A 26,674-nucleotide genomic window follows, 5' to 3' on the forward strand; every position below is an offset into this window, starting at 1 on the left:
TCTCAAGGCCCTCCTAGCTGGGAATCCTCCGGACAACATGGTGGATCTGTCCGGCATTCCACTGACCTCCCGTGACCTGGAGCGGGTGACCAGCTATCTTCAGCGCTGTGGAGAGCAAGTGGACAGTGTGGAGCTGGGCTTCACGGGCCTCACGGACGACATGGTCCTGCAGCTACTACCAGCGCTCAGCACCCTGCCTCGCCTCACCACACTAGCCCTCAATGGCAACCGATTGACCAGAGCTCTGCTGAGGGACCTCACCGACACCCTGAAGGACCCCAGCAAGTTCCCCAATGTCACATGGATTGACCTGGGCAACAATGTGGACATCTTCTCTCTACCCCAGCCCTTCCTGCTCAGCCTGCGCAAGCGTTCTCCAAAGCAGGGGCACCTACCAACCATCCTGGAGCTGGGGGAGGGGCCGGGTACTGGGGAAGAGGCCAGGGAAGGTACAAGTCAGCAGGACCCTGGAGGAAGCCCTGTGACGCTTACAGGAGACCAGGAGAGCAGCGAGACTGTGACTCAGACATGACCAGGAAGTAGGGAGGACTTGTCAGGATGGCTAAGGTGGGTTAGGGGCTCCTCCCATCAGGAGGATGTCTGAACAACCCACCCACCAACCAGACACCAGGCTATCAGAGTACTAACTTTTGCCCCCAGCTCCCTCCCAGTCCCTGCCGCTGAGAAGGCATCCATTGCTCTAGGGGCTCTGGGATGTCTCCACTCAGCCGGCTCTCCCAGACTTGTGGAGCTGGACCAAGCACTCTCCCACCAGTCCAGTTGAGCCTCCTCAGTTAAGGAAAAGTGGCATCTACTAAGACCCTTGGAGGGCTTCCCAATTCCCAGGGGCCTCCTGGAGGTGGTGTGGGGTCCAGAGCATTAAGTATAGGAAATCCAGTTCAAGCTGCAGACCTCCCTTCCTTGACTGGAGGATTTTACTGTGAAAGGCAGCACATGCCTAGTTCCCTTACCCCTCAACCAGCACATTTTTTTTTTCCTACCAGATGGGTTTCAGACCCTATTCCCAGAATCTAGTCCTTGGAATGGTTTATCATAAGGCTCCAGGACTAGTTACTTCAGCCCTAGTTAGAAGGAAAATTGGGGCTTCTACACCTATTTTCCCATAATGCCCCTAATCCCCACAATGAGCAGCTCCTATACTCCAAGCCCAAGGAAACTGGGAACTGTTCTGAACTAGGTGAATCAAAATCCAAGGGAAGCAAAGCCTTACAGGCCAGGCAAGCAAACTGGCTCATAGGATCTGGGAAAGATAGGGGCCTTACATGGTACTGCATAAATACAGCCAAGGGACAGGACAAGTGTGGATGCCTTAAATGCTTTGGAATCTTTGCCCAAGTCTTAGGTTGTGAAAACAGCTTAGACTGACCAGAAGTTTACAGTGCTAAAGCTGGGCTGCTCAACACCTGATAATTTAACTCTTCAAATACACTTTTTGAGGACCAGTACCAAAGACCCCGCTTTATTATGGTGCTTGTTAATGGTAACTGCTGCGCGCGCACACACACGTTGACTTGTGAATTAATTCATTCAATACAATGGCAACCAACTTTGTGCACAAACATTTTATTAACGTGTGTGGAAGCTCCCGTGGGGTAGGATGATCACTAAATGTGCCTGACCAGACAGAACAGGGTCAGCAGACACATGCTGGACTGTTTTCATAACAAGCTTAAAAGAGGCTGCTTTCAGAATCCCAAGTTGGTGGCGGTACTGCTGCTGGAGACTCCTCTGGAGACAGCCTGCAGAGGAACTAGATTTCAGAATCACACTTGTTCCAACCAACGGCATTCAGAACATTGAAAGGTTATCTTCAGAAAACCATAGGCTCACCACTACCAATCTGCCGGTAATTCCAGCTATTTTAGGTGATCTCATCATCTGATATCCTTTCAGAGTAATGACAGGTAGCTTGAGGCAATCACTGTACAGATCAAACTTACCTCCTCCTCCACTGCGGCTGCCAACAGAGACTGCATTCCTCAATGTTCTCAGCACTCAGTTCTCAAAACTTGAAGTGGACACTCCTAAGATGGATTGCAGAAACAGGACGAGTTATTTCTAACGGCAGCCACACCAAAGCCTAGTTTTAAACACAGCCTAACAAGAGCACCAAAGACCTTACAAAGGGTACATCTTTCAAGTTATTAAAAATGCAATCTTAACCACCAGTGAGGGGCCTTCTGCAAATCCAGCCCAGCTGGGTTCAATCCATGGGACCCAAATGGCAGGATGAGCTATCCAAACTGCCACATAAGAGGAAATTTAAGACCTGAGTTAAAGGACTGGGATAATGACTTAGGGTTTAAGAGCACTGGTGGTTGCTCTTCCATGGGCCCAGGCTGGATTCCCAGCACCCAAGTAGTGGCTGACAACCACCTCTAGGTCTCGTGCCCTTTTCTAGCTTCCATGGACACCTGACACATAAAAAAAAAGATGGTTCTGTAGTTACCTATGCACAGCACCCTGCTAAATATAGTCTCTACCCCCAACTACAACCAGTTCTGAGTACAAGCATTCCAAGTCAGGCTGGACGGATGCATGTACATTCACACTATCATAACATTCACACTATCATAACCAAACCAAACAGACAAGGTCTGGCCCAACTACAACCAAGACAAAAGCTTACCTCATGGGAGGCCACGGCTGCTGGCAGTCCTCCACCCTAAATTTCCGACCTAGATAGAACACAGCAGTTGTTATAGTCCAGACCGAGTTAATCCTAAACACCAGTTAACTGGTGAGGGCTTGACTGCATCAGCCAGGAACACTTATCGTCAGTTATCGCCTCTGACGGCACTTCCTATTAGTGATCTCATCACCGCAGTCAAGCCTTCCACTGTCCCCCTGCAACCCATGCTTTCAGCCACTGACTGGAGGCCCATTTTCAATTATGGCTGTGACCATGTGGGTGGGTGCACGTGGACGGTGTGGCCGAGACCAGAACACACTGAATTCCCTGGCTCTAGAGGTTCAGGTGGTTATGAACGACGCTACCTGAAATACTCTAACGTAGTAATAGGCCTCTTAGCAGCTGGGCCATCCAGCGCCAGGAGAAATTTACCTAAGTATGCTTCTGCAAAAAGCATGAGCTGAATGCAGTGCAAGGGCTGGGGCGGGAACACCACGGGGAGCGAAAACTACAATGTCAGGCCACACATCGATGGCTCCAGAAACTTACCTCACGGCGGCACACTGCACTGCTCCTCCTCGACGTCCGCTCAGTTCTCCCTCTGAAAGGTTAAAAGAACAAAAAGTCCGGAGACCATTCGAACACTCGCGCAGTCCATCGCCGAGGCTTGAGCGACTGCGGTCAGCTAAGAAGGGAGGTCGTCAGTTATCGCCTCGGACGGCACTTCCTATGTCTAGTCTCATCAGAGCAGTCGCCGGCCCGCCCGCCCACGCGCGGAGCCCCGGGGTGCAGACCCCGACCTACCCGGATCCTCAGGTCTGCGCAGCGCCCACGGCGGGGCTGGGAGGCCGGGCCGGCTCGGCATCGCACCGGCTGCGCTCCGCTAGGCCCCGGCGCCAGGACCGGCTACAGGGAGGAACCACGAACGACCACATCGTGTCCGCGGAGAGAGACCGCGGCGCCCGTGCGCCCCGCTCTTAAGGGCTCGGGACAGACCACTTCCCGCACGAGGGAGGGCGGGAGTGGCAAAGGCTCACGGGAACCCGCGGGACTCCCCCGCTCCGTGGAGCGAGTGGTCTCCACCGCCCCGGGAATTCTGGGTAGCGGAGAGCCGGGAGCGAGTTCCAGCGCGCCTGCGCGAAGGCTTCAGTGTGGTTTTTATGTTAGCTAAAGTGTCCATCGACACGGTCGTTTTCGGCGAGTTCCCCGCCCTTTGTAAACTCGTTGTGGAGTTTGAAAACATGGAGTTAAAAATCTGACAGCGCAGGCCTGAAATCACAACTGCTTAGGAGTCTGGACCTTAGGAATTCGAGCCCAGCCTGGGCAATTTTAGTGAGCCCTGTCTCAAAATAAAAAGAAAGAAAAGGGTCAAAATAATCTAGTGGAGAGCTTGCATAAGCATGCGTGCGTTTAATCCTCGGGACCTGGGAACGGAGGGTAAGACCTTGGCCCTTCTGAGGCTCGCCTGAGATAACACCCGAAACTGCGTTCAGAGACAGTAAGAAACAGTAGCTGCTGCTTAATGATTCGGGCCGTTCTTCGCCCCATTGCTGTTTGAACATGTCCACGGAACCTCTCAAGACCCTATGCAGACAGCCCTCATCACATTCCTTAGAGAATTATACCGCCAAGAGGAGTTCCTGTTTGATCTGTTTTCATTGTCCCCACCCCTTTCCGCTTCTGACTTTTGCATCGGGCTTATCTCATGGGCAACAGAAAACTGCCGATGCTATCCCATCAGTATATGAGCATGTTCGGGTGTCTCTTAAGGGTTGGGGACATAGCGAACATGAGGTTCTTAGTTCCATCCCCGGCACCTCATAAACTGGGTATTGTGGCAAACTCCCACGTTCTGGGGATGTGGAGGCAGGAGAATCAGAAGTTCAAGGTCTTTCTTCAGCTATACAGAGAGTTTGAGGCCAGCCTAGGATGCGTGAGCCTGTATCCTAGCACTCAGGAGGCTAGAGTAAGGTTCTTGTGAGTTCAAGACCAGCCTGGCCTACAGAATGAAATCCTGTCTCAAAATACCTCAGTGCAAAGTCTTACAGAGCTATTATATAGGAGATGCTAGGTTCCATCCAGCAGCACACATCTGTGCTTGCATACACTTCATATGCAAATGTACTGAGGAACTGACTCATTTTAACAGAAGAGAACTGCCAGGTAGTCATGAGACAGCCATCCAGGTGGTCCAGGGAATAAACCTAGGATTTAATTAATGGAGGGAGGGAAGTGTCCACTCACCTTAAAGGGAATAAGATCGTTTATTTTGGAGCCAAATGTGAGTGACCATGGCCAGGAACACAAATTCAGGTTTCCCCAAATACCATGTTCCATTTTGGAAGTGTTTGTAGTTACAGAACAAGGAAAGTCCTTTGGAAGGGACCACAATTGGCAAGTTATAGCAAAGAGGGGAGCTCTCTGCTGTAGGTTTCAGGTGCTGTCCAGTGACCTTCTTAGCTTGTGGAATAGCTAAGAAAAGTAGTGTACGGTTTTGATAGTTCACAAGGATGTTAAGTCAGACACGGGGGCGGGGGGGGGGGGGGGGGGGGTGTCAGGGAGTTCAGAGAGACCAAAAATAGCCCAAGATAATTTGGCCGTGGTTTGAAAAACAATTTCAAACAAGCCATTTGGCCTGGAATCTTTAATACAGGTGCAGCTCCCCTCTTGCTCTCTTCTGGGAGTTTCAAGTCACAGGAACATCAGCAAAGGCCAAGTCAAAAAGTCAAATATGAGGCCCTTCGGGCTTCATGAATAATTAAGAGAAAATACTAAGGACTTTTCATCAAACTCCCCTGAAAGCAAAAGATGTACAGGGTCAGGGGATCTGGGAATCATGGGCAAAAGCATGCAAGGCTGAGTATGCTGCTCTCAGGCCTTCAGGGTTCAGAGATGACTTGCTTGTCTTATGTCTCAAGAAGGCCTTTCTGGCTTTCCTGCAAAGAGTGGGGAGGAGAGGTGGGAAACTGAAGCCCAGGTGGGTGAAAAAGCAATAATCCAGAGCTTAATGGAGACTCAGTCACCCTAGAGGTGGCAAAGTGGCTTCATTTGTACCCAGCCCTCAGCCTGCCACATGGAAGAGGACAGTGCTGGAACTGCGGTGTGGCCAGCCAGTGAGGGTTTCTGAGCAGACTAGCCCCTGAGCCAGGTGGGCACTTAGAGACACATGCAAATATTACCAGATACAAGGTCCCCATAACTTCATTCAAATAATACTTCTAGAACACTTAGTTATGCAAAAAAATATTTGTATTTCCACCCAACTTCAGTAGCCTGGGAGCTAGCTCGTGTGGCTGGAAAGATTCCCTACTCTGCCCGGCCAGGCTGCTGCTGCATCTGGACCGTCAGTGGGACTGGAGGACTTGGAGGGGCAGATGGTCTTCCTCTGGGGCACCGTTCTTCCCAGGTTTCGAGGTGGGGTTCTTTTCATAACCTGTAAACAGAATAAAGAACACTGTGGCTTTGCCCTTAGTGTATCCCTGGGCAGTGTGTGCCAGGGAAGTAAGAAAAGGCCAAAGCTGGGTTGGTGGTGGCCCACACACTCGATCCCAGCACTCAGGAGGCAGAGGCAAGTGAATCTCTACGTTTGCAGCCAGCCTGGTCTACAGAGTGAGTTCCAGGACAGCCAGGGCTACACAGAGAAATCCTGTCTCGAAAATGCCCCCCCCCAAAAAAATAAAGAAAAGGAAAGGCCACAACCATGAAAGCCCACCATGTTCTGGGTCTAACAGTCAATCCTGCAGCCCCATCCCCCTGTGTTTCCTCCTGCTGGAATCCCCTGAAGCCCTTCCATGGGCCGTTCAGAGGTCTCACCACAGGAATTCAAAAGTCCCCAGAGCTGACAGGCTCTGTCAGAAAACAGAACATCTGAGGCACACTGAAGAGCAAGGGAGAAGCGGGTCAGGAGCTCAGGGAGCTTAGAGGAGAGAGGTAACCCTTCTTTACTGTTGGGGGTGGCCAACAGAGGAGAGCACAGAGACAGAGAAGGAAGTGTCAAGAAAGCAAGGAGTACCACAGCATGAGTGGCTAGCATGTTGACAGAACTCTGAGGAGTGAGTCAGGCAACAGCTGTGGGCCTTGAGCTCCACGCTGAAGACCGTGACCGTGTGGGCCCTGTGTGGTGTGGGCCCTGTGAAGTCCTTGTTTACACTAGCCAGAATGGAGTGGGACAGGCCTGAAGCAGGAAGTTTTGTCTGAAGGTTGAGGTACATGCCGAGACATCTTGCAGTGGTTACAGAGGTTCACCTGTAAGGGGATGCCTGAGAGGCTAAGGCATCAGCATCAGATTGGAGGGAAGGGCCGAGATCCTCCATCTGGGTGTGAAGAGTGCAGCCACATGCATGCTGCCTGCTGGGGCGACCCCAGAGCTGTTTGCAGCCAAGCTGGTGTGGCCAACGAGCAGCAGGGTTTGGGGTGGGGGTTTGGGTATGGAACACCTGGACCAGATGGGGGCAAAATGACTCATTGCCCTGGCATTGCGTGAAGGGGTAGAGAAAGTAGACAGGAAGCCTTGATGTGGGGATAGGAGGTAAGAAACCAGTCGGCTTTAGGGCAGCAAGATGCCGGCAGCCTCTCTTGTAACAGGTCACACTCAACTTGGGAGGGCATTAGGGAGAGGGTTGGGGCATTTGGCAAGAGACGTTTGGCAGGAAAGAGAAGGGAAAACTGAGGAAAAACCCTGAAAGCTGTGGGGAAGGTTGAGAGGGAGGAGCTGGTTTTAGTGGAGGCAGAGAGGTGGAAACAGGAAAGGTTCTTAACATGCTAGAACAGAAAAGGCCAAATGCCACAGAGACTTACAGGAAGTGACTGTGTGTGTGTGTGTGTGTGTGTGTGTGTGTGTGTGTGTGTGTGTACTGAGACAGGGTTTCTCTGTGTAACAGTTCTGGCTGTCTGCAAACTGGATTTGTAGAACAGGCTGGCCTTGAACTCACAGAGATCCACCTGCCTCTGCCTCTCCAGCGCTGGGATTAAAGACGTGCGCCACCACGAGGCAGGAAGTGACTTCTACTGTGGGGTTAAGGGAGTAGTGCTTATGTAGTGGCAGAAATCTCAGGTCAAGTAGGCTGGCCTGTCAAGCAAAGCAGGGGCCCAGGGAAATGCCACCCCTGCAGTAGGCCAGGATAGGATGGGGGTTGGGGGGGAAGGGTAGAGGGAACACACTCCCTGACTTAGTCCCTTGCTAGGAACCAAATCCAGCCCAGGTCTGGACAAAGGGTACAACTGACAACCAGGGCAGGGACAGCAGAGAGGCCAGAGTGAGGCAGAAGGGCAGGGCATCCTAAGAGCTGAGAATCTTTGCCCAGACAGGACAGAAGGGCAGGCTTGCCATAGAGAAGGACTAAGGCACCAATCTCTACAGGAGGAGTAGGTGGCTCACACAGGGTTCTGAGTCCCATCCCGGACTCTCAAAGGCTATGTTACCAGCAAAGCCACAGCGCATACTCACAAGAACCAGGGCAAGCCGGGCGGTGGGGGCGCACGCCTTTAATCCCAGCACTCGGGAGGCAGAGGCAGGCGGATCTCTGTGAGTTCGAGGCCAGCCTGGTCTACAGCGTGAGATCCAGGAAAGGCGCAAAGCTACACAGAGAAACCCTGTCTCGAAAAACCAAAAGGAAAAAAAAAAAAAAAAAAAAAAAAAGAACCAGGGCAAGGGTGCTAACCCCAAGGCTACTCACCAGGGATGCCCGCCCCCGACGGATCCTCAGACAAGGTGGGGAGCGTTTTCTCCCATGCAGCCCAATTCACTTCCTCCACCCTGTGGTTGACAAAACAGCTCTCAAGTTCAGGGAAGCTAGCAGCAGCCTAGCAGGCTTTGCCCCTGGGAGGGAGCACCACCTCCCTCCTCCCAGTGGACTGTACAGATAATGAGGAAGATGGTTTTGTTTTCTTTGTTTCCGCCCTTCCCTAGAGCCACCAGAGGCTTGGGAGTGAGATCAGGTTGTCTTTGAGGTTGTGGTCTCTCATGGCTGCTTGTCACGAATAAAGCCCTCATCTCCTCCCTCGCTCAGCTGCTGCCCAAAAAGATGTCGGCTGTGGCTGGGCATTAGTCACCACATTCCCTCTCAATCCCATCTTCTCTGAACATTGAAAAGCTTGGTTTCCATGCAAGGGGATATAGCTCCAAGATCAGACCGGAAGATATAGGGTTGAGGGTAGCCATAGTGACCCCAGAATACTGGCTTCTTGGCCTGAGAGAAAGTCAGGAATCACCAGGGAGGGACCTTAAGTTTACACCACTGGGATGGCAGGGCTGGACGGGCTAACACACAAGCAGCAGCGGCAGCAGGGCCAGGGAGTGGATCTCTGAGATCCAGCATCCCTGACCTTCCCCGCCCAGATGGAGTACTCTGGTTCTCCTCAGCACACCCGATTCAGGAGCGCGAAGCTATCCTGGATCATCCAGGCCCCAGCCTGTCCTGCCCACTTGGCTCACCTGAAGCACCAGCGCTCATCCGGTACACCGTCCCATCTGGTGCCCACTTTCAGCAGCCTCCCTGAGCGATGCTTCCTCCTCCTGCACCACCAGTAACCGTTCTCCATCTCCAAGACAGAGATGGCTTTCTGGGGACAAAGGACACATCAAACAAAGCCTCCTGGGACCCTGCCTGGAGGAAGAAGCTCCCGAGCAAGGGGGAAAGATGCCCTCACAGAAGGTTCCCCATCTGTAAACTAAGGAAAAGTCACCTCAGGTGGTGTTTGTGGCATACACATAAGGAGTGCTTAATAATGGCTTGTTCTTAGGCACTTCAGACTCCAGAGTGTATCCCCTCTCTCAGGTGCATGCCCAGTCACACACATCCCCGGGCATCCCAGACCCCACTGGTGCCGGCACTTGAGACTCAAGGAGGAAATGGCCCAAGGACAATAATAACGTGTCAGGCAGCAGAGTCCAACCTCTAGGGCAAGGCTCACCCTGGCCAAAACCTACACAGCCTTTCTCTCATCAAGTAAGACACAGCTAATGCTTCTATGGGGCAGGTGTGTGTGTGTTTTTGTGTGTGTGTGTGTGTGTGTGTGTGTGTGTGTGTGATATCAGACCCTCCCAATCTTTCTCCCCTCCTCCCACATCAATCTAACGGTATTTTACATGTGTGGAGCTCAGGAGGGGCCTTTGTCTTGTCCTCCGCGGGGCTTGTACTGCATAGCCCTACCAGTAATAGGCATTCAAGACACTTGATATTCAGGCATGGTAACTCACATCTGTAATCCCTCACTCACAAGACTGAGGCAGGGGGGTTGCTGTGAGTTGGAGGCCAGTCGGTGATAGATAGTGAGACTCTGTCTCGATAATAATAATGCCAATGGATCATGGTAACCGACTCAACTCAGTGAACACCTGCTATGTGGCAGGCACTGTCCTGGACACTTCCTATTCCCACGCTCCTATGATCCTCATAAGAACCCTATGAAGGAGTGAATGGCTACAATCTAGAGGCTGGCCCTGCTGGGCTGAGCCCACGTGCCTGGGTGCTGGGCCCTCCGCAGGGTCCCAAGGGTGAGAGAGGAACGCCTCACGGGCCGTACCTGCAGCTTCCAGATGCTCCAGCTGTCAGTGGCAACACTGTTGACGGTCTCGCTCATGAGGGCAATGAGCATGTTGAGCAGCAGAACATAGGTGAGAAGGACGTAGGCCAACAGTAGCAGCAGCACCACCCCACGGAAGCGCAACTGTTCCTGGAAGGCCAGCTCCCCCATGCCAATGGTGAACTTGAAGAGCTCTAGCGAGGCATCCAGAATGCCCCCGTATGGGACCTCCTCCTCTTCCTGGCCCAGCATGGGCTGTTCTGTCACTGTGGTTTTGTTATCTGCAGGGGCTTTGGGGCTTTGGGCCTCCCGGCTCAGGCTCACTAGGGCTGTAGGTAAGTGAGAAGGGGGAGGCGGAGGTCTCAGTCTGGGAGACAACCGGGCAGCCTGCAGGGTGGGTGGGGGAGGGGCAAGAAGGGGTATTTGGACTGGCGAGATGGCTCAGTGGGTAAAGGTGTTTGCCTCCAAATCTGATGACCTGAATTTGATCCCCAGGTCCCACTGATGGAAGAAAAGAGCCACCTTCCATAAATTGTCTTCTAACCTACACACACACACACACACACACACACACACACACACACACACACACACTAAATAAATGAATGGATGAATAAATAAAATTTAAAAATTTTAAAACTGTATGTGGCTATAACCCCAGCCTTGCAGGGCAGAGACAGACAGATCCCTAGGCCTCACTGACCACGCTACTTAAAAACCAGCAAGCTTCCAGTTCAGTAAAAGACACTGTCTCAAGACAGTGAACAGAGAACAGTAGCAGAAGACACCCTGCCTCCTGCGCAGGCCTCTCTGCGTGCATGTACGGTAAGTTCCCAGACCCACATTCGCACACATGCGCGCACTACACAGGAACACACACACACTCAAAGTGTAAAAGAGTCCTTACCTACAGCGAAGCCGAAAAGGAAGACCAGGTAGACCAGCAGGAATCGGAGCAGGTCTCGCAGAATGACCTGGAACACATGAGCCCAAGGGGAAGGTTGGGTGAATGGCCCACAGCATACTGACCCTACTCCCCATAAGTGGGCTCCGTTGTACACACACCCCTCCCACAGACAGTGTGTGCACAGACACAGGTCATTCTGAGCAGGAGGAGCTTTTAAAGGAATCTGCCTCCAGCTCAGGTGAAAGTGGGTGAAAGTGCTTACCCGCAGGCATGTGAGCCTGGCTTTGATCCTAACCACTGAGCCATTCCTCCAGTCCCTATTTTACCAGGATTTTTAAACCCCAGGCACCCACCTGCTTCCCTACTCCCTCCCCCGCTCTTGCCCTGCTTGGCATTGCAGTCTCCTGGCATTGTCTCAAGCATTGTCCACTTGCTCTGGTTCTTTTTCTTCACTTGTATTGTTCCCTCTGAAGAGGATGCTTCCCCCTCCACTCTGAGGTGGCTGACTCATCTTCCAGGTCATCACTAATGGACTGTAGGTCTATCTCAGAGGTAGAGTGCTTGCCTAGCTGTCTGAGGGTCAGCATCCCATCCTCTACACTGCATCAAAAAAAAAAAAAAAAAAACATAAAAACTCCCTCTTCAGCTGGGGGGAGGGTGCACACCTTTAATCCCAGTGTTTGGGAGGCAGAGGCAAGCGGATCTCTGTGAGTTCGAGGCCAGCCTGATCTACAGAGCAAGTTCCAAGACAGCCAGGACTACACAGAGAAACCCTGTCTCAAAAAAACAAAACAAAACAAAACACCTCTTCAGAAAGGGTTTTGTGCATCATCTAAAGTGCCATCTGCCCCAGTCATTCTCCATAGCTCTGCTGTGTGTGTTTCCTCTGTTGGGTCTTGTAGTCAGCAATATCCTGAACTGTGTTCTTAGCAATTTCATTCCCCACACTGGAACATCAGCTTCAAAAGAGGAAGGACTTGTCTGTTTTGTTCACAGCTGTGTTCCCTATGTAGAAAGAACCAGGACCACAGTGGACGCTCCTAAACACTTGTGAAACAAATGGGTGCAGACCGATGCGAATGTCCCCATGTCCCAAGACTCAGACAAATAGATAAGTGCCCATGAAAATATCATCTGCTCCTTTATGAAAGATGCACATGTTCCTATGTGGACACCTGCCAACAATGTATGTGTGTGCATCTGCATACGTAGGAAGACATCCAGGTACATGCAGGCCCACACCCGCAGTAATGTTGGGCAAGTGCCTGGGTAAATGGCACATGGGCAAACAGCTCATGCTCTCTTCTGCTCAGGTTAGCTGTGGAGGATAGCTCCTGCCTCATGAGGCCAAAAGGAGTCTAGTGGGAGGTGGTGTCTGGGCCTCCGTGGTCTGGTGCACCTGGTCCACCCCCATCTCTCACCTTCTGGATCATGACACTGTAGATGCCTGTGTGCTGGAAGCCGCGTGTGTAGTAAAGCAGGTTCAACCAGCCCAACACCAGGGATGACACCAGCAGGGGGAGGTACCATTCAGTCTCCAGGAAACGCAGCACCTGGGACAGCACGGTGAGCAGAGCCTGGACGAGGCTGGGTGGGGACGAGATGTGGGTCAACCTCCAGGCCACTAGGCAACAGCCCCCACTGACTGCCTCTACCACCTCAGATGGACTCCATCTGTCTGCAGCTGGACCAATCACAGCCTGACCTCCATCCTGGACAAGTTATTCATTTATGCTCTGGGCTTCCTACTTGGTTTTGTTTTGTTTTGGTTTTTTGGTTTTTCGAGACAGGGTTTCTCTGTGTAGTTTTGGTGCCTGTCCTGGAACTCACTCTGTAGACCAGGCTGGCCTTGAACTCACAGAGGTCCACCTGCCTCTGCCTCCCGAGTGCTGGGATTAAAGGTGTGCGCCACCACCACCCGGCGGCTTCCCACTTGTAATCATGATACCTGAATCAAACATTGAGACGCTCCATGGAAAGAGGCTCTGCAAAGATGGGAATGTGAAAGGGCCCAACCAAGCTGCCCGGGAGCCAGGGGTCCCAGGTCTGGCACACACTCCCATCCTTGCCGCCAAGAACAACTTGGAGTTCTGGGTCCCGGCCTCCACAACCAGCTTGGTGCTCCCTGCCACACCTGCCACACCCAGACCTCAGAGACAGTATGGGAAAGGAGAGATGCGCGCGTACAAGAGGATTTCAAAGTAGCTGTCCATGAATGAGATCCAGATGAACAGACGGCGGCGCCAAAAGTACCACAGCTGCGGAGGAGAGAGAGGTCAGAGCGTGTGAAACTTGCTCTTCAGATCTAAGCGCAGCCAGGCCGCCCCTGTGGCCGGGACTGCAGCCCCCCAACACGCTTCCAGTTATGGCCACCTGGCTAACACCACCTCAGTGCCTAAAAGGTAGCCTTTCCCTCACCACCACCCCCATATGTAGCTTGTGCTGGGTAGTTTTATGTCAACTTGACACAAGCCAGAATCATCTGAGAGGAGGGAACCCTAGCTTAAAAAAAAAAAAAAAAAATGCCTCCGTAAAATCACGCTGTAGGCAGGCAAGCCTGTAGGGCATTTTCTTAATTAGTGATTGATGGAGGGGGGCCTAGTCCATTGTGGGTGGGGCCACCCCTGGCCTGATGGTCCCGGCCTGCCTGTGAATTTGTTTTCCCAGCCGTGAAGAGAGTATATTTAACTCCCTGTAAAGTTCTGGTTTGCTTCTCGGGTAACTGGAAGCTACACAGGGTGGAGAAACAGGAAGGAGTCCTTACCTGGCCCAGTAAGAGGTAAAAACCCCCAAGCAGAATCAGGATGTGGCCCAGCAGTAGCATGGAATCCCCAAAAGTCGCTTTTGATGAGGGAATGGCCGGCTGAAGAGACAAACACTCCCATAAGACCTAGAGTCTTGGGTCCCCTCCCCGATGCTAGCTGTCCAAGAGCCCTGAGGGAGGGACAATTCTGAGCCTTCACTGTGGAGAGGCCACTCTAAGCATCAGAGAGGACGTGGGCTCTGGGGCGGGGCCCTGATTCCAGTCCCTGAGAAGCAGTTATAAGAGAGCAGTTATTAGCATTGGGTTTGGAGCCAGATTTTCTGGCCTCAGGTCATCTCTACCACCGAGAGTTTTTATTACCATAGATAATATATTAACCTTTCTGCGCCTCTCCCTTACCTCAGTAGTAAACTAAGAGTGGCGGTCCTTCATCCCAGAGGTTGGTGTGAGCAGTCATTAGTTAACACATGCTAACCACTTAGACTCTTGACTCACATCTGGCAAGCATCCAGTAAGAATTAATTATCGTTGCTGTCGTTACCCTAAGGGACTGTTCCCAAGAGCTCTGGGTATATCCTTCAAGTCACCTAAACCTCCATGTCACCTTTGGTAGGATAGGTTGGTGCTTCCTGCCCCTTCCCACTCCAGGGCTGCTTCAAGCAGGTGTGCCCCGGGGCGACCCCAGCCAGCTCTTGCCTTCTCCAGGGAAGGCTGGTGGTAGGCAACAATGGTGAAGACGATCATGTAGGCCAAGTAACAGGCGAAGTTGAAGAAGAATCTGGGGATGAGCCGATCCCATTTCTCCTGCAGAAGCTTGTTCAGTGGCTCTAAAACCACCATGCGGTGCCGGTGCTGGGGCGGCAAAGGGAGAGTCAAAGCACAAGGTAGGAAGGACAGAGCTGGATCAATGACGGTAGGACAAGCAGCCACTTCGTGGCAGGCTCCACGCAAGGGCCGGGGCAGATGGAGAGGAGCAAATGCGGAACAGGTTCCCAGACCCAGGACCCCTGGAAGGACCCCTGGAAGGTGCCTCCCACGTGCCTGCGTTCCAGCGCTTGTGCTATGAAGTGGAGGAAGGCTTGCCCTTTGCCAGAATCTCTAGGCAGCCCAGCAGCCCGTGGACTTACCGGGCTCCTGCAGTGAAAGGCGATGATTTCCAGCACCGAGTTCTTTTCCCAGCTGTCCACCGAGGACAGGTCATACAGTGACACCCGGACAGGACCGTAGCACCACTCAGTGAACTTTCGGGAAAGGGGCTGGTACAGTCCTGAGAACTCCCGCTGCAGAATGTGCCTGAAAATCTGCAGGGCAGTCACATGAGTTCACCTACTAGTCACCTTCCCTGCATTAATGCTATGCCAGGGCCGGGCAACATTGTGGGCCCCCACAGAGCACATGGGTCCTAGTATGTTTCAACTCTTACAGATACCCAACCAAGAGTGAACTGTCAGGTTTACATGCCCACATATGCATAGGCTGACAGGCAGCTTGGCTCTGTCTTCCCCTGTCCTGCACCGTGGACTTGTTTCCTGAGTTCCTAGGATAGCACAGAGATCCCAGCAGGGGATGTGAGGTCACTTGAAATCCGAGACCACCAGTTCCAGGACAGACATAGCTAGAGAAACCCTGTCTTGATAAATATCCCTCATTCTTAACACTGGCGATTGCACACTTCTGTGTGTGATATGAAACATCTCTGAAAATAAAACGTAGATCCTCACAAGGTACTTGGGAGGGAAAAGGAGAACTGGGCAATGCTTACTCTTTCTACCCCAAGTACTTTCAAACAACTCCATTTTAGACGTTAAAAATAAAACCGTAGGGGCTGGAGAGATGACTCAGTGGTTAAAAGCACTTGTTAGTCTTACCGAGGAACCTGGTTCAGTTCCCAGCACCCACATAGTGGTTCACAATCATCCATAACTCCAGTTTTAGGGTATCCAATACCCTCTTCCGACCTCTGCGGGCAAGTCACTCATACACATAAAATAAATAAATCTAAAACAAATTTTAAGTAAGCTAAAAATAAATAGCAGCACCATGTATGAATGATGCATGCCTATAATCCCGACACTGGGGAGGCTAAGGTGAGCGATCAGGAAGAGTAAAGGTACTTGCTGTCAAGCCTGATGACCTGAGTTCAATCCCTGGAACCTACATGGCAGAAAAAGAGAACCAACCCCGCAAGTCACCATCTAAATTCCATATATGTGCTACGGCATGTGTTCACATTTATGCACACACACATAATAAATGTGAATAAATAGAGTTCAAGGGCAACGTAGGCTGATAAGACTCTGTTTCAAAGCAAACAAACAAAAAGAAAGAAAGAAATTGCAAAAGATTGGAATAAAATATAGATAGGTGTATGACATATAATGATAACACATGCATAATTGTGTTATTATATTAACATACACTACAAGCTACATACCGTGGTGGCTAATCTTCTCAACAGGATCTAGAAGCACTGAAGAGACAAGTCTCTGGGCATATATATGAGTAACTGTCTAGATTAGGTCAATAGGGATGGAAAGACACACTCTACATGTGGATGACACCATCCCATGGCTGGGATCTTGGGCTGAATAGAAAGGAGACAGTGAGCTGCGCATCATCTCTCTCTGCTTCCTGACTGCAGCTGCAATGTGACCAGCGCCTCATGTTCCTGCTGTGGTGCCGTCCCTGCGACGGTGACGGGTATCCTCAGTGTGAGCCAGACAAACCCTTCCTTCCTTAGTGGCTTTTGTCAGGTGTTTTGTATAACAACATGGAAAGTAACTAAAACACATGTAGCAAGTACATATAAGTACAATACTGGTGCCAGAGGAATGGCTCAGTGGTTAAGAACACTGGATGCTCCTCTATAGGACCCAGGTTCAAGTCCCAGCACCCACATGACAGCTCACAACTGTCTGTAAGTCCAGTCCCAGGGGAACTGACACCCTCTTCTGGCCTCCCAGGGCACCAGGCATGCATATGGTACACAGATACCCATGCAGACATATTACATATATAATCTTGTAGAAAGTATTAAGTAATAGGAAAACCAAGGAATTTAAAGGAAAAGATAATTCTGCCTGTATACACAAAAGTGCCATTTGGTTTGGTTACTCACACAGGGACTAACCATATTGCCAAGGTTGGTCTTGAACTCTTAGGCTTGAGTGATTGTCTTGATTCAGCCTCCCAGGTAGCTGAGACTATAGGCAACCATGCCAAACCACAAACATACGAATACTTTAAATTCTATATATCAAAAACACAGAGAACAACAACAAAAAACCCACTACCATCTCTTTTCTTTTTGTTGATTGATTAACTGATTGGTTGATTCTTTGGTTATTTTGAAACAGGTCTCACTTTGTAGCTCTAGCTGGCCTGCAACCTGTTATATTGACCAAACTGACTTAGAATTCATAGAGAGCCACCTGTCTCCGCCTCCTGAGTGACCATATACTTAAAAAATATTATTTATTTTTATGTGTACAGGTGTCTGTGTACATACCCAGGGAAGTGACAGAAGTCAGCTCCTTGAGGCTGGAGTTCCAGGCAGCTGTGAGCTGCCTGATATGAGTGCTTGCCACACCAACTCCAGTGTCGTCCGTGTGACATAAACAATTATGTCAATAATAGCAGATGGGAGATACGTGTCCCACAGGACTAAGCTCCCTGGAGGTCCCTGGCAGAGTGCCCGTGTTATGCCTCCTTCTTGAAGGAGACGTGCTTCACAGATCATGAGCTCTCTGGGCTATGGGTTCTGTATAACTGCTTTCCTGATAATGTTCTAATTAATCTATGAAGCACAGTCAAAATTAATGAATGCTTGGGTTGTGAACTATGGAGGAAAGGGGAAGCTGGACATGGACCTTATTTAGATATAGCAGAGTGAGCTATTCCTTAAAGACCCCAAGCCGCTAGATAATAGAAAGTATAATAGTTCAGGCACTTCTAGGGAATGAACACTCACCCACTAGGAATCCTTTAGGAATCCCAACTAAAGTGATTTATGACAGAAAACGTTATCTCATAGAAGGCAGATGGTGGGCCCCTCTGTTGAGGAAGTTCAGCATGGGAAACTTAAGGACTACAGCAGAACCCCTTCCCCTTACAGGCGTAAAAGTGTAAGAGTCCATATTTCAGCAGGTAAAAAGGTTTTATATTAAAACAGATATGTGATAAAAGAACTAAAGAAAGACTTAGAGAGGATCTGCAGCATCCAAATTGGCTAAGTGGGTCATGAGAACCAGAAAAGTAGAAGTGCATAATAAACTAGCGAGCGGCTGAGATAAAGATGAAGGACACAGCTGCAACCGCAAAGAAGCCTTCACAAGTCTAGGGACTGTACTAAGTTTAAAAAACACAGACTGCTCTTTGGGTCATAAAGTTCTTGTGGGTGAAGGGATATGTCTAGCACCGATTAATAATTGTGTGCTTGCTGCTTTTTAAAGATGATGTAATTGAATTATTGCCCAGCTCTTGCTGTTCCTTGTATGACTTGATAGTTTTCTTTTCTGTATATAAACTACTGATTTGCAGAAGTAAAAGTGCAGCAGATTCAAACCACTTCTGAATGTGTTGTCTGTCAGTCACCGAATCCTTGCCTTCCTGACTACCCAAGCTCTGGTCCCCCTACGGTCGTGGTACCCCCCCCCCCCATGGGCCAGTCCATGGCAAGTGCTGGCAATCTAACTTGGGTCCTCTACAAGAACGATATGTGCTCTTCACCAATGAGCCTCTTCTCTAGCCCCAACCATATCGTTGTTCTTCTTTCTTTCTTTCTTCTTTTTTTTTTTTTTTGGCTTTTCAAGTCAGGGTTTCTCTGTGTAGCTTTGGAGCCTTTCCTGGACTAGCTCTGTAGACCAGGCTGGCCTCGAACTCACAGAGATCAACCTGCCTCTGCCTCCTGAGTGCTGGGATTAAAGGTGTGCGCCACCACCGCCCAGCTAATTTTTAAAGCTTATAATGAGAAAAAAAAAATGTGAATGTCATAGTAGGTAAAATCTGAAGAAAATCTAATAGCAAATGAGACAAAATGTAGAAAAAAAAAGCTATTGGGTTAGTGTGAATGAAAATGTCCCCGAGATGCTCAGGTGTTTGACTATTTGGTCCTACCAAGTTGGTGATGCTGTTTGGGTAGGTTTAGGAGGTGTGGCCTTTCTGGAGGATATACGTCACTGCAGGTGGGCTTTGAGCTTTGAAAGCTGTGTACCATTCCCAGTTCCTTCTCTGTTTCCTACTTGGGTGTTGAGCTCTCCATGCTTGCCTGCTGGCACACTTCCTTACCTGATGGTGATGGACTCATGCCTCTGGAACTCTGCCCAAATAAACCCTTCTCCAAGTTGCCTTGATCATGGTCTTTTATCACAGCAACAGAGCAGTAACTAATATAGCTATCTCCCGGATGCTGGAGCCATCACTCAGTGGTTAAGGGCACTTGCTGCTTCTGCAGAAGATGAAGGTTCAGTTCCCAGCACCCACATGGCAGTTCATAGTCATCTGTAACTGCACCCTTTTTTGGCCTCCATAGGCACCAGGCATTCTCCCAGTGCACATATGTTCATACAGGCAAAATACTTATGTACATAAAATAAAAATAATCTTTTTTTTAAATGTTGTTTCTTGGGAAGAGGCAGTCATTGTCATCCTGTGTGCCTTCCAGGTACCAATGGATAGTTTGAAACCTATGGCCGCACAGATGACCCTATTTAAACTCAGTTAAACAAGACAAGACAAAAAGAACTGAATGGGAGAAAGGAATGTAAGGAGACCGGTTGACAGGAAAGAGGCAGGGATAATGAAGGGTTCAGGGTGAGAGGGACCAGAATGCATTATATACATATATGAAGTGACTGCCTGAGTCCTGCTGCAGCTAAGAGAGGCAGGATAGGGAACAGTACTCACCTCAATTTTGCCTTCCTTGGCAGCCAGCTTCAGAGGTGTGAGGCCTTGATGGTTGCAGATATCCTCAAGCTGCACAGTGGGGCAGAGGCGGGCCCCCACTTGGAGAAGGCCATCATACATGTGGATCACCAGTGCACTGTTCTCAGGCGAGTTATCTGCAATCATTACCAGAGCATGCAGGACTGTGTTGCCCAGGGAGTCAGCGGCCTCAAGGCTGGCAGGCTGGTGAGGGTTCTCCAGGAGGTAGGTCACCACATCCCACTGCTTGGTGCACGCAGCCAGAGAAAGAGGTAGCTCACCTGTGGAGCAAGAGGGCAGCTTGAAGCTGGGCAGGTGGCACACACCTTCAATCCCAGCACTCGGGAGGCAGAGCCAGGTGGATCTCTGTGAGTTCGAGGCCAGCCTGGGCTACCAAGCGAGTCCCAGGAAAGGCGCAAAGCTACACAGAGAAACCCTGTCTCGAAAAACGGAAAAAAAAAAAAAAAAAAAACCAGCAACGAAGAGAGAGAGATAAAGGCACCTGAAATCCACACTGGCCTCCATCAACACATCAACAAGGAATAATTTTTTTTTTTTCCTGGAGCTGAAGACCTAACCCAGGGCCTTGTGCTTGCTAGGCAAGCACTCTACCGCTGAGCTAAATCCCCAACCCCAACAAGTATTAATATATATACCACACACACATACTTTAAAAAGTTGAACCCAAGGCCTTCTGCATGCCAACCAGATGCTCCACCATGGAGTTACACCCTGAGTCTGCCTACTGACCCTTAGCACAAACAGTTCTTGCAGTCCATCCTCTCCCTAGTCTGGACTTGAGTACATGCTGAGTTTCCCTGCCCAAAAGGAGATCAAGCATTCTTTAAACAAGTTGTAATTTAATTAGTCTGGTTAGAAGCAGGCAGACTGGGGTCCAGTGCCAGCTCTGCCAACCACTAACCATGTGACCTTGGACAGCGCTATACCCAATCTGTGCCTCTAAGAAAAGCTCCCTCACCAAAATAGAAACAAGTTCCTTGGTGCTTTTGGAAGAAGCGGCCACAGGCTCGGAGGTGAACATCTGCTCCATTCTCTACCAGCAGCTTCACACACTGCAGGCTCCTCTTCTCTATGGCAATATGCAGCGCACTGTGGCCACGGTAGAACTCATCGGTGCACTGGGCGTTGACAAGGGGCTGAGGATTGCCGGAATTCTTGTCAATCTGCAGCAGGGGCAGGATGCAGGCATTGATCCCATCCTGAAGATTCAGCACAGCCTTCATCAGGCACGTCTTCCCTGTGGAGCCCTCTGCAAAGAGAAAGGGGAAGGGATAGGCAATGTTCAGACCCAGCAAGCCTGGACCATCTGCTAGTTTGTACTGCAAACCTAGGCTCCAGAGTATCCCATGGGAGGATATAAAAAGATCGCTGCTATATGCAACTGGTGGGAACACAGCTTGGCTGCAAGATATTAAGACTCCAGAACACAGGCATTAAAATACCACCAGGCCTGACTACAATTTCTGCCTTAACACCAATTTCTAAGGCACAATCCAATACACATGTAACATTATCTGTGTGGAGTTTGGGTGGTGGAGTGTGTGTGTGTGTGTGTGTGTGTGTGTGTGTGTGTGTGTGTGTGTGTGTGTTTTGTTTTGTTGCAGGGTCTTACTTTGTAGTTCTGGCTGGCCTCAAACTCATAGAGACCCACCTGTCTCTGCCTCCCAAGTGCTGAGATTTAAGGCATGAGCCACCACACTACTCTGTGACATTCATTATCTTTCCATGAATATACAGGGCAGGGCTGAGGATATTGAGTTTGAGCTCCACACCACATCAAGCCAGTCATGGTAGCACATGCCTGTGATCCAAGCACTTGGGAAGTGGAAGCGAGATCAGAAAATCAAGGTTGCCGGGCGGCGGTGGCGCACGCCTTTAATCCCAGCACTCGGGAGGCAGAGCCAGGTGAATCTCTGTGAGTTTGAGGCCAGCCTGGTTTACAGAGCAATATCCAGGACAGGCACCAAAACTATACAGAGAAACCCTGTCTGGAAAAAACAAAACCAAAACAAAAAGAAAGTCAAGGTTATCCTCAGTTACATAAGTGAGGCCAGCCTGGGCCATATGAGACCCCTATTTAAAAAAAAAAACAAAACAGTGCAGAATTTGCAAATGGCTCCCTCACTTAATGACTCTGGCTCTTTTAGCCTATTTTCCTTTTTGGATAAAAGGAAATATTCTAGGGTTATTATAAAAACTTATGTGACTAACATAAACAAAGTGCTTAGTGCACCTAGGGCCAAGCATGTAGCAAGTTGGGGTCCCAGACTCCAATCTGAGCAGTCCTGAACAGGCACTGATTGATTAAACGCAGTTCAGTCTACACTGGGATAACCTGTACCATAAGCTAGGTGTGGCAGCACATGCCTTGCAGCACTCAGGGGCCTAAGGCAGGAGACTAAGTCAAGGCTAGCCTGAGCTACATAGTGAGACCCCCATCTTAGCAACCAAATAAATAAATAAGACGTATCCAGTAGAGGGGGGGAGCAGCATATTATAAATTATTGCATGTGGGCCGGGCGGTGGTGGCGCACGCCTTTAATCCCAGCACTCGGGAGGCAGAGCCAGGCGGATCTCTGTGAGTTCGAGGCCAGCCTGGGCTACAGAGAGAGTTCCAGGAAAGGCGCAAAGCTACACAGAGAAACCCTGTCTCGAAAAAAACCAAAATAAAATAAAATAAAATAAATTATTGCATGTGGCAACACTTTATATATATACTCTTCTGGACAAATCTGAAAAGATGCCAAGCCATTAGCAATGGCCTGGGATGACAGGCTTTTTTTTTTTTTTTTTTTTTCTTGGCCTTACACATTTCTTTACCATTTGAATCTTCTAGAGTACACATTTTTTTTCCCCTTTGGTTTTTTTGTTTGTTTTTTGAGACAGGGTTTCTCTGTGTAGCTCTGGCTATCCTGGAACTAGCTCTGTAGACCAGACTGGCCTCGATCTCACAGAGATCCACCTGCCTCTGCCTCCTGAGTTCTTATTTTATAGTACATGCAGTCCCATGAAGGCTGGAAAAGGGCATCAGATCTCCAGGAACTGCTTTTATAGATGGTTGTTAGCTTCTGTGCGGGCGCTGGGAACCTAATCTAGGTCCTCCGGAAGAGCAGTCAGTCCTCTCAACCACTGAGCCATCCCTCCAGCCCTGAGAACAGCACCTCTCTGATCCTAAGCACAAAGGATACCAAAGGGGGAGGGGCTACCTGTGTATGCTGAGTCAGTGAGGTACTTGCTGGTCCGACACAGGTACTCTGGCAGTCCAGCCAGCTCCTCGGGGACACCCCGGGAGACCACACTGAAGAGTCGGTCACGGTCAAAGCGGTTTGGATCCTGCTGGCTGTGGAGAATATGTTTTGTGACTCATGTTGGAGAAAGGCCACAATCCCTCGTGCACAAAGCCACCTCATACATGGGAACATTGTCAGTACTCCTAAGCAATGCACCTCAGGTTACACAGGAATTCTTTGGAAGGCTTCTCTCTCCTAGGGCTCCTAAAGCTCAGAGCTCCAGGTGAGGAGAAGAAACCCATTGGGACATTAATCTGCTGCAATACTACTGCTCTACTCCTCCCAGGCAATCATCAGCATCAAATGCATCATCTTTCAAAAGACTCGTTATCCCACGGGGGTTACTTCCGCTCCCTACCTTGCAGTGGCCCTCTAATGTTTCTATGGGTCTGGACAGGGTTGTATGAGGTGCCTGCAAACTAAAGGCTGCATGTACCACTGACTTTGAAGATGAAATGGAGGGATGGAGATACAGCTCAGCAGTAAAGTGCTTGCCTGGTTGGCATAAGGCCCTCAGTTCATCAACAGCACCAGAGAAAAATTTGAGAAAAGCTCCTTCTTCTTCTCAGAAAGCTCCTGCTCATTAGTTAGAAGTCTGCACTATTTATCTTCACTCCAGCCCTACGGGTAGTGAGTCACTGTTCTCCTTTAGGCAAACAAGTAAAGCAATTTACCTAAAGTTACACAGTGCAGAACTGGAGTGTCATGGGGGGCTGCCCCATCTCTAATCCCCAAGAGAGAGTCTCCGATGGGCAAGCAAGATGCTGCCCAGAGATAGACTATCAGGCTCACCCAGCACTAACTATCACAGGCTGACCATGGTTTTACTGAGAAGCCACACTTCTGGGAAATCTCTTCCACAGAGCCCAGCAGAGGCCTCCTGTGGCGCATTAGAAACACTCTGGAATTGTCTTGTGATGGGCACAGTTGCTTAGTGAGATGGCCCCATCTCCTTCATAAGTCACCTAACCTCTCTTGACCTCCTTTACTCTTTGAAAAGTGGAAATATTCAAGGGTTATTAGAAGGATCATCAAAGTGTATAGCCCATACAGTGGGCCTGGCACACAGCACATTGAGTCCCTAGATGAGTCTAGGCAACCCATTCCTAGGCCATGTCAGAGCTCACAATGGCCTGCCTAACTCTGGGGCCCCTGGAACTATGAAAAGAAGAGATGAGGGGAGAGAGGGCAAATTAAGGAAAGACAGCTACTCCATAATTTGGGGACTCTTAGGTCCCAGCTTAACATCTTGGAAAGCTGGGCATAGTAGCACATGCCTGTAATCCCACCACACATGAGGCTGAAGAAGGAGGATCACCTCAAATTGGGGGCTAGCCTGGGCTATGGGGCAAGATCCTGCCTTAGAACAAGAAAGCAAACAAGCAAGTCTCCTGTGGAATGAGCTGACCCCATAAAGACTGATGACTCTGACACATAGGGTGACTAATGGGGTCATCCACACTTGAAGTCATGCCACCACGGTGTATCTAAAGCCAGCCCTCACATCTGCAATGCCACACAGGTATGTGTCTGCATCATCCTGTCTAACATCCACCCAGTTAGCCACATGGCCACATGACCGTGAGGGGCTCTGCCACAGCCCTGTGGTCTGTTTGCTTGGAAAATGCACGGCCGTTTGGACAAGTGCTTCCTACCACCAGGGCAGGAATAGGAAAGCAAAGAAAGGCACAGACTGGGCGGTGGGGGGGATCGTGGAGCCCATTCTATCTCTATTAGGCCGGCCACACTACTCACAGATGCCTCCACGCACCTGTCTGTGCCGTCAGAAATCTGGCCACAGTTCTTTGGCACACACAACATAGTGGGCCAAGGCTGGTGGCCAAATCTCAGCGATGAGCAAGGAAAAATGGGCTTTCCTGGCAGTCTTGCTGGCCCATGAGGATTCTGGGAAGCCAAGTACAGTTCCCTAGCAGGACTAAAAGCAGTAACCGCAACCCCCACAACTCACTGTCTAATTGGTAGCGAGAACACAGGAAACTCAAAGCATAGATGATGATAAGCAGAAGCCTACTGTCCTCAATGCTCAGGGTCCACATTGCCTGAGTGACTATGTCAGCTTTGGAGGCAAGCTGAGACGCACATTTCCAGATGTCTTTGTCTCTCCCTGGATGCCCTGTGGATCCAGCTACCACCCCAGCTACCACAGGGACCATATGGATGGGAGTCAAAACATCAACAAGGATGGATTTGACTGTCAGTTGCATACTTGGTACTGAATGAGAGTGTCCCTACCAAAAATCATAATCTTGGCAGCAGGCCAAGTATGGAGAACACTCTGGAAGGAGTAACCCAAGGGGAGTAGAATGTGGGGCTTAGGAACCAACACAGCTAGCCTATGAGGAAGACATGTGCTGAATTGGTCACTGAGTGACTTTGGAGTGCTGTGTGGAAGCTTCGCTTGTCCCATCCAAATCTGCAGCCTTACCCGGTGCCTAGTCCCTTTTGGTAGTTGAGATTCACTTTGATCTGCGGGGAGAAATTCCGGTCCTCGCCCTGGAATGGCGATTCCATGGGAGGTGGCTCATGCTTTCCTTTGTTGACTTCTTCGCTGTCTTCTTCATGGTCTCCGTCTGATGTCTCCAGCCTAAAAGCTGGGGGGCTGGGGGGTGAAGTCATACTGAGAGAGGACGATGTTCCTTACAGCTGGACCTTCTGTGGGGCTGCAGATGTCAGGACTCCCTTCTCTCTCATGCCGTGGTGGGGCAGGCTTGCCTTTGACCTGTAGAAGGGGATACTGAGAAGCCGAGAGTAGGACCTGGGGATAAAGTGCAGTGAGTAGAGTGCCTGTTAAGCATACACAGAGTCCTGGCTCCTAGCCTCAGCAAAGCATAAGCTACCAGCAATCCAAGCCAGGGTGCTGGAGAGATGGCTCAGTGGTTAAGAGCACCGACTGCTCTTCCAGAGAACCAGGATTCAAATCCCAGCACCACATGGTGGCTCACAGCACTCTGTAACTCCAGTTCCAGAGGATCCAACGTGTTCTTCTGACCTCCCCAGGCACCAGACACGTGGTGCACAAACACTCATGCTCAGAAAATAAATAATAAATTAATAAAATGTCTTTTTAAAAAGTGGGAAAGGCACCAGGCAGTGGTGGTGCATGCCTTTAATCCCAGCACTCAGGAGGCAGAAGCAGGTAGATCTCTGTGAGTTTGAGGCCAGCCTGGTCTAAAGAGTGAGTTCCAGGACAGCCAGAGTTATAGAAAGAAACCCTGTCTCGAGAAACAAAACAAAAAAAGAGGTAGGAGCAAGAGGGTCAAGTTCAAGGTCATCCTCAGCTATAGAGAGTTTGAAGCTAGCCTGGTAGACTGTCTCAAAAAATAAGAGGAAGAAAGGAAGGAAGGGAGGGAGGGAGGGAGGGAGAGAGGAAGGAAGGAAGGAAGGAAGGAAGATAAGGAGATAGTTCAATCAGTAAAGTGCTTGCCACACAATCAGAAGGACCTAGATCTGGATCTCCAGTCCCCACAGAAAAAGCAGGGCACTGAGGCATATCTTTAATTTCAGTGAGGAAAGGCAGAGACAAGAGGCTCCCTGGGCTCACCGGCCAGCCAGTCTAGCTGAATCGGTGAGCT

The 26,674-nt window shown here is 50.1% G+C and overlaps 2 protein-coding genes and 3 non-coding genes across 10 annotated transcripts in view; 1 reads left to right on the plus strand and 4 right to left on the minus strand.

Annotated features, from left to right (window-relative positions):
* Lrrc75a (leucine rich repeat containing 75A) overlaps positions 1-1,568 on the plus strand; it is a 42,718-nt gene extending 41,150 nt beyond the window's left edge. For both annotated transcript variants that reach the window (XM_052757106.1, XM_052757107.1), the window contains exon 4: positions 1-1,568. In XM_052757106.1, the coding sequence (XP_052613066.1) occupies positions 1-532 (532 nt within the window). In that variant the 3' untranslated portion in view covers positions 533-1,568.
* Trpv2 (transient receptor potential cation channel subfamily V member 2) overlaps positions 1,569-26,674 on the minus strand; it is a 27,227-nt gene continuing 2,121 nt past the window's right edge. For 2 of the 5 annotated variants that reach the window (XM_052757101.1, XM_052757100.1), the window contains 18 exons: positions 25,528-25,821; positions 22,998-23,131; positions 20,750-21,040; positions 19,753-20,051; positions 14,976-15,149; positions 14,545-14,700; positions 13,849-13,947; positions 13,272-13,342; positions 12,506-12,671; positions 11,085-11,151; positions 10,178-10,506; positions 9,087-9,214; positions 8,329-8,408; positions 3,458-6,086; positions 3,203-3,254; positions 2,651-2,699; positions 1,962-2,045; positions 1,569-1,760 (listed from right to left, as the gene is read on the minus strand). In XM_052757101.1, the coding sequence (XP_052613061.1) occupies positions 5,998-6,086; positions 8,329-8,408; positions 9,087-9,214; positions 10,178-10,506; positions 11,085-11,151; positions 12,506-12,671; positions 13,272-13,342; positions 13,849-13,947; positions 14,545-14,700; positions 14,976-15,149; positions 19,753-20,051; positions 20,750-21,040; positions 22,998-23,131; positions 25,528-25,718 (2,274 nt within the window). In that variant the 5' untranslated portion in view covers positions 25,719-25,821 and the 3' untranslated portion in view covers positions 1,569-1,760; positions 1,962-2,045; positions 2,651-2,699; positions 3,203-3,254; positions 3,458-5,997. Of the gene's footprint in view, positions 1,761-1,961; positions 2,046-2,650; positions 2,700-3,202; positions 3,339-3,457; positions 6,087-8,328; positions 8,409-9,086; positions 9,215-10,177; positions 10,507-11,084; positions 11,152-12,505; positions 12,672-13,271; positions 13,343-13,848; positions 13,948-14,544; positions 14,701-14,975; positions 15,150-19,752; positions 20,052-20,749; positions 21,041-22,997; positions 23,132-25,527; positions 25,858-26,674 lie in introns of all 5 variants that reach the window. The other 3 variants (XM_052757105.1, XM_052757104.1, XM_052757102.1) reach the window with 3 other exon arrangements.
* On the minus strand, positions 1,830-1,901 carry LOC128123578 (small nucleolar RNA SNORD65). The gene has a single exon (XR_008222751.1). It is a non-coding gene; the product is annotated as a small nucleolar RNA SNORD65 (small nucleolar RNA).
* On the minus strand, positions 2,777-2,847 carry LOC128123554 (small nucleolar RNA SNORD49). Its single transcript, XR_008222729.1, has one exon. It is a non-coding gene; the product is annotated as a small nucleolar RNA SNORD49 (small nucleolar RNA).
* Positions 3,333-3,403, minus strand: LOC128123555 (small nucleolar RNA SNORD49). Its single transcript, XR_008222730.1, has one exon. It is a non-coding gene; the product is annotated as a small nucleolar RNA SNORD49 (small nucleolar RNA).

This window comes from Peromyscus californicus, unplaced genomic scaffold (assembly GCF_007827085.1).
Source record: "Peromyscus californicus insignis strain IS unplaced genomic scaffold, ASM782708v3 Scaffold_3__1_contigs__length_106647218, whole genome shotgun sequence".
NCBI lineage: Eukaryota > Metazoa > Chordata > Mammalia > Rodentia > Cricetidae > Peromyscus > Peromyscus californicus.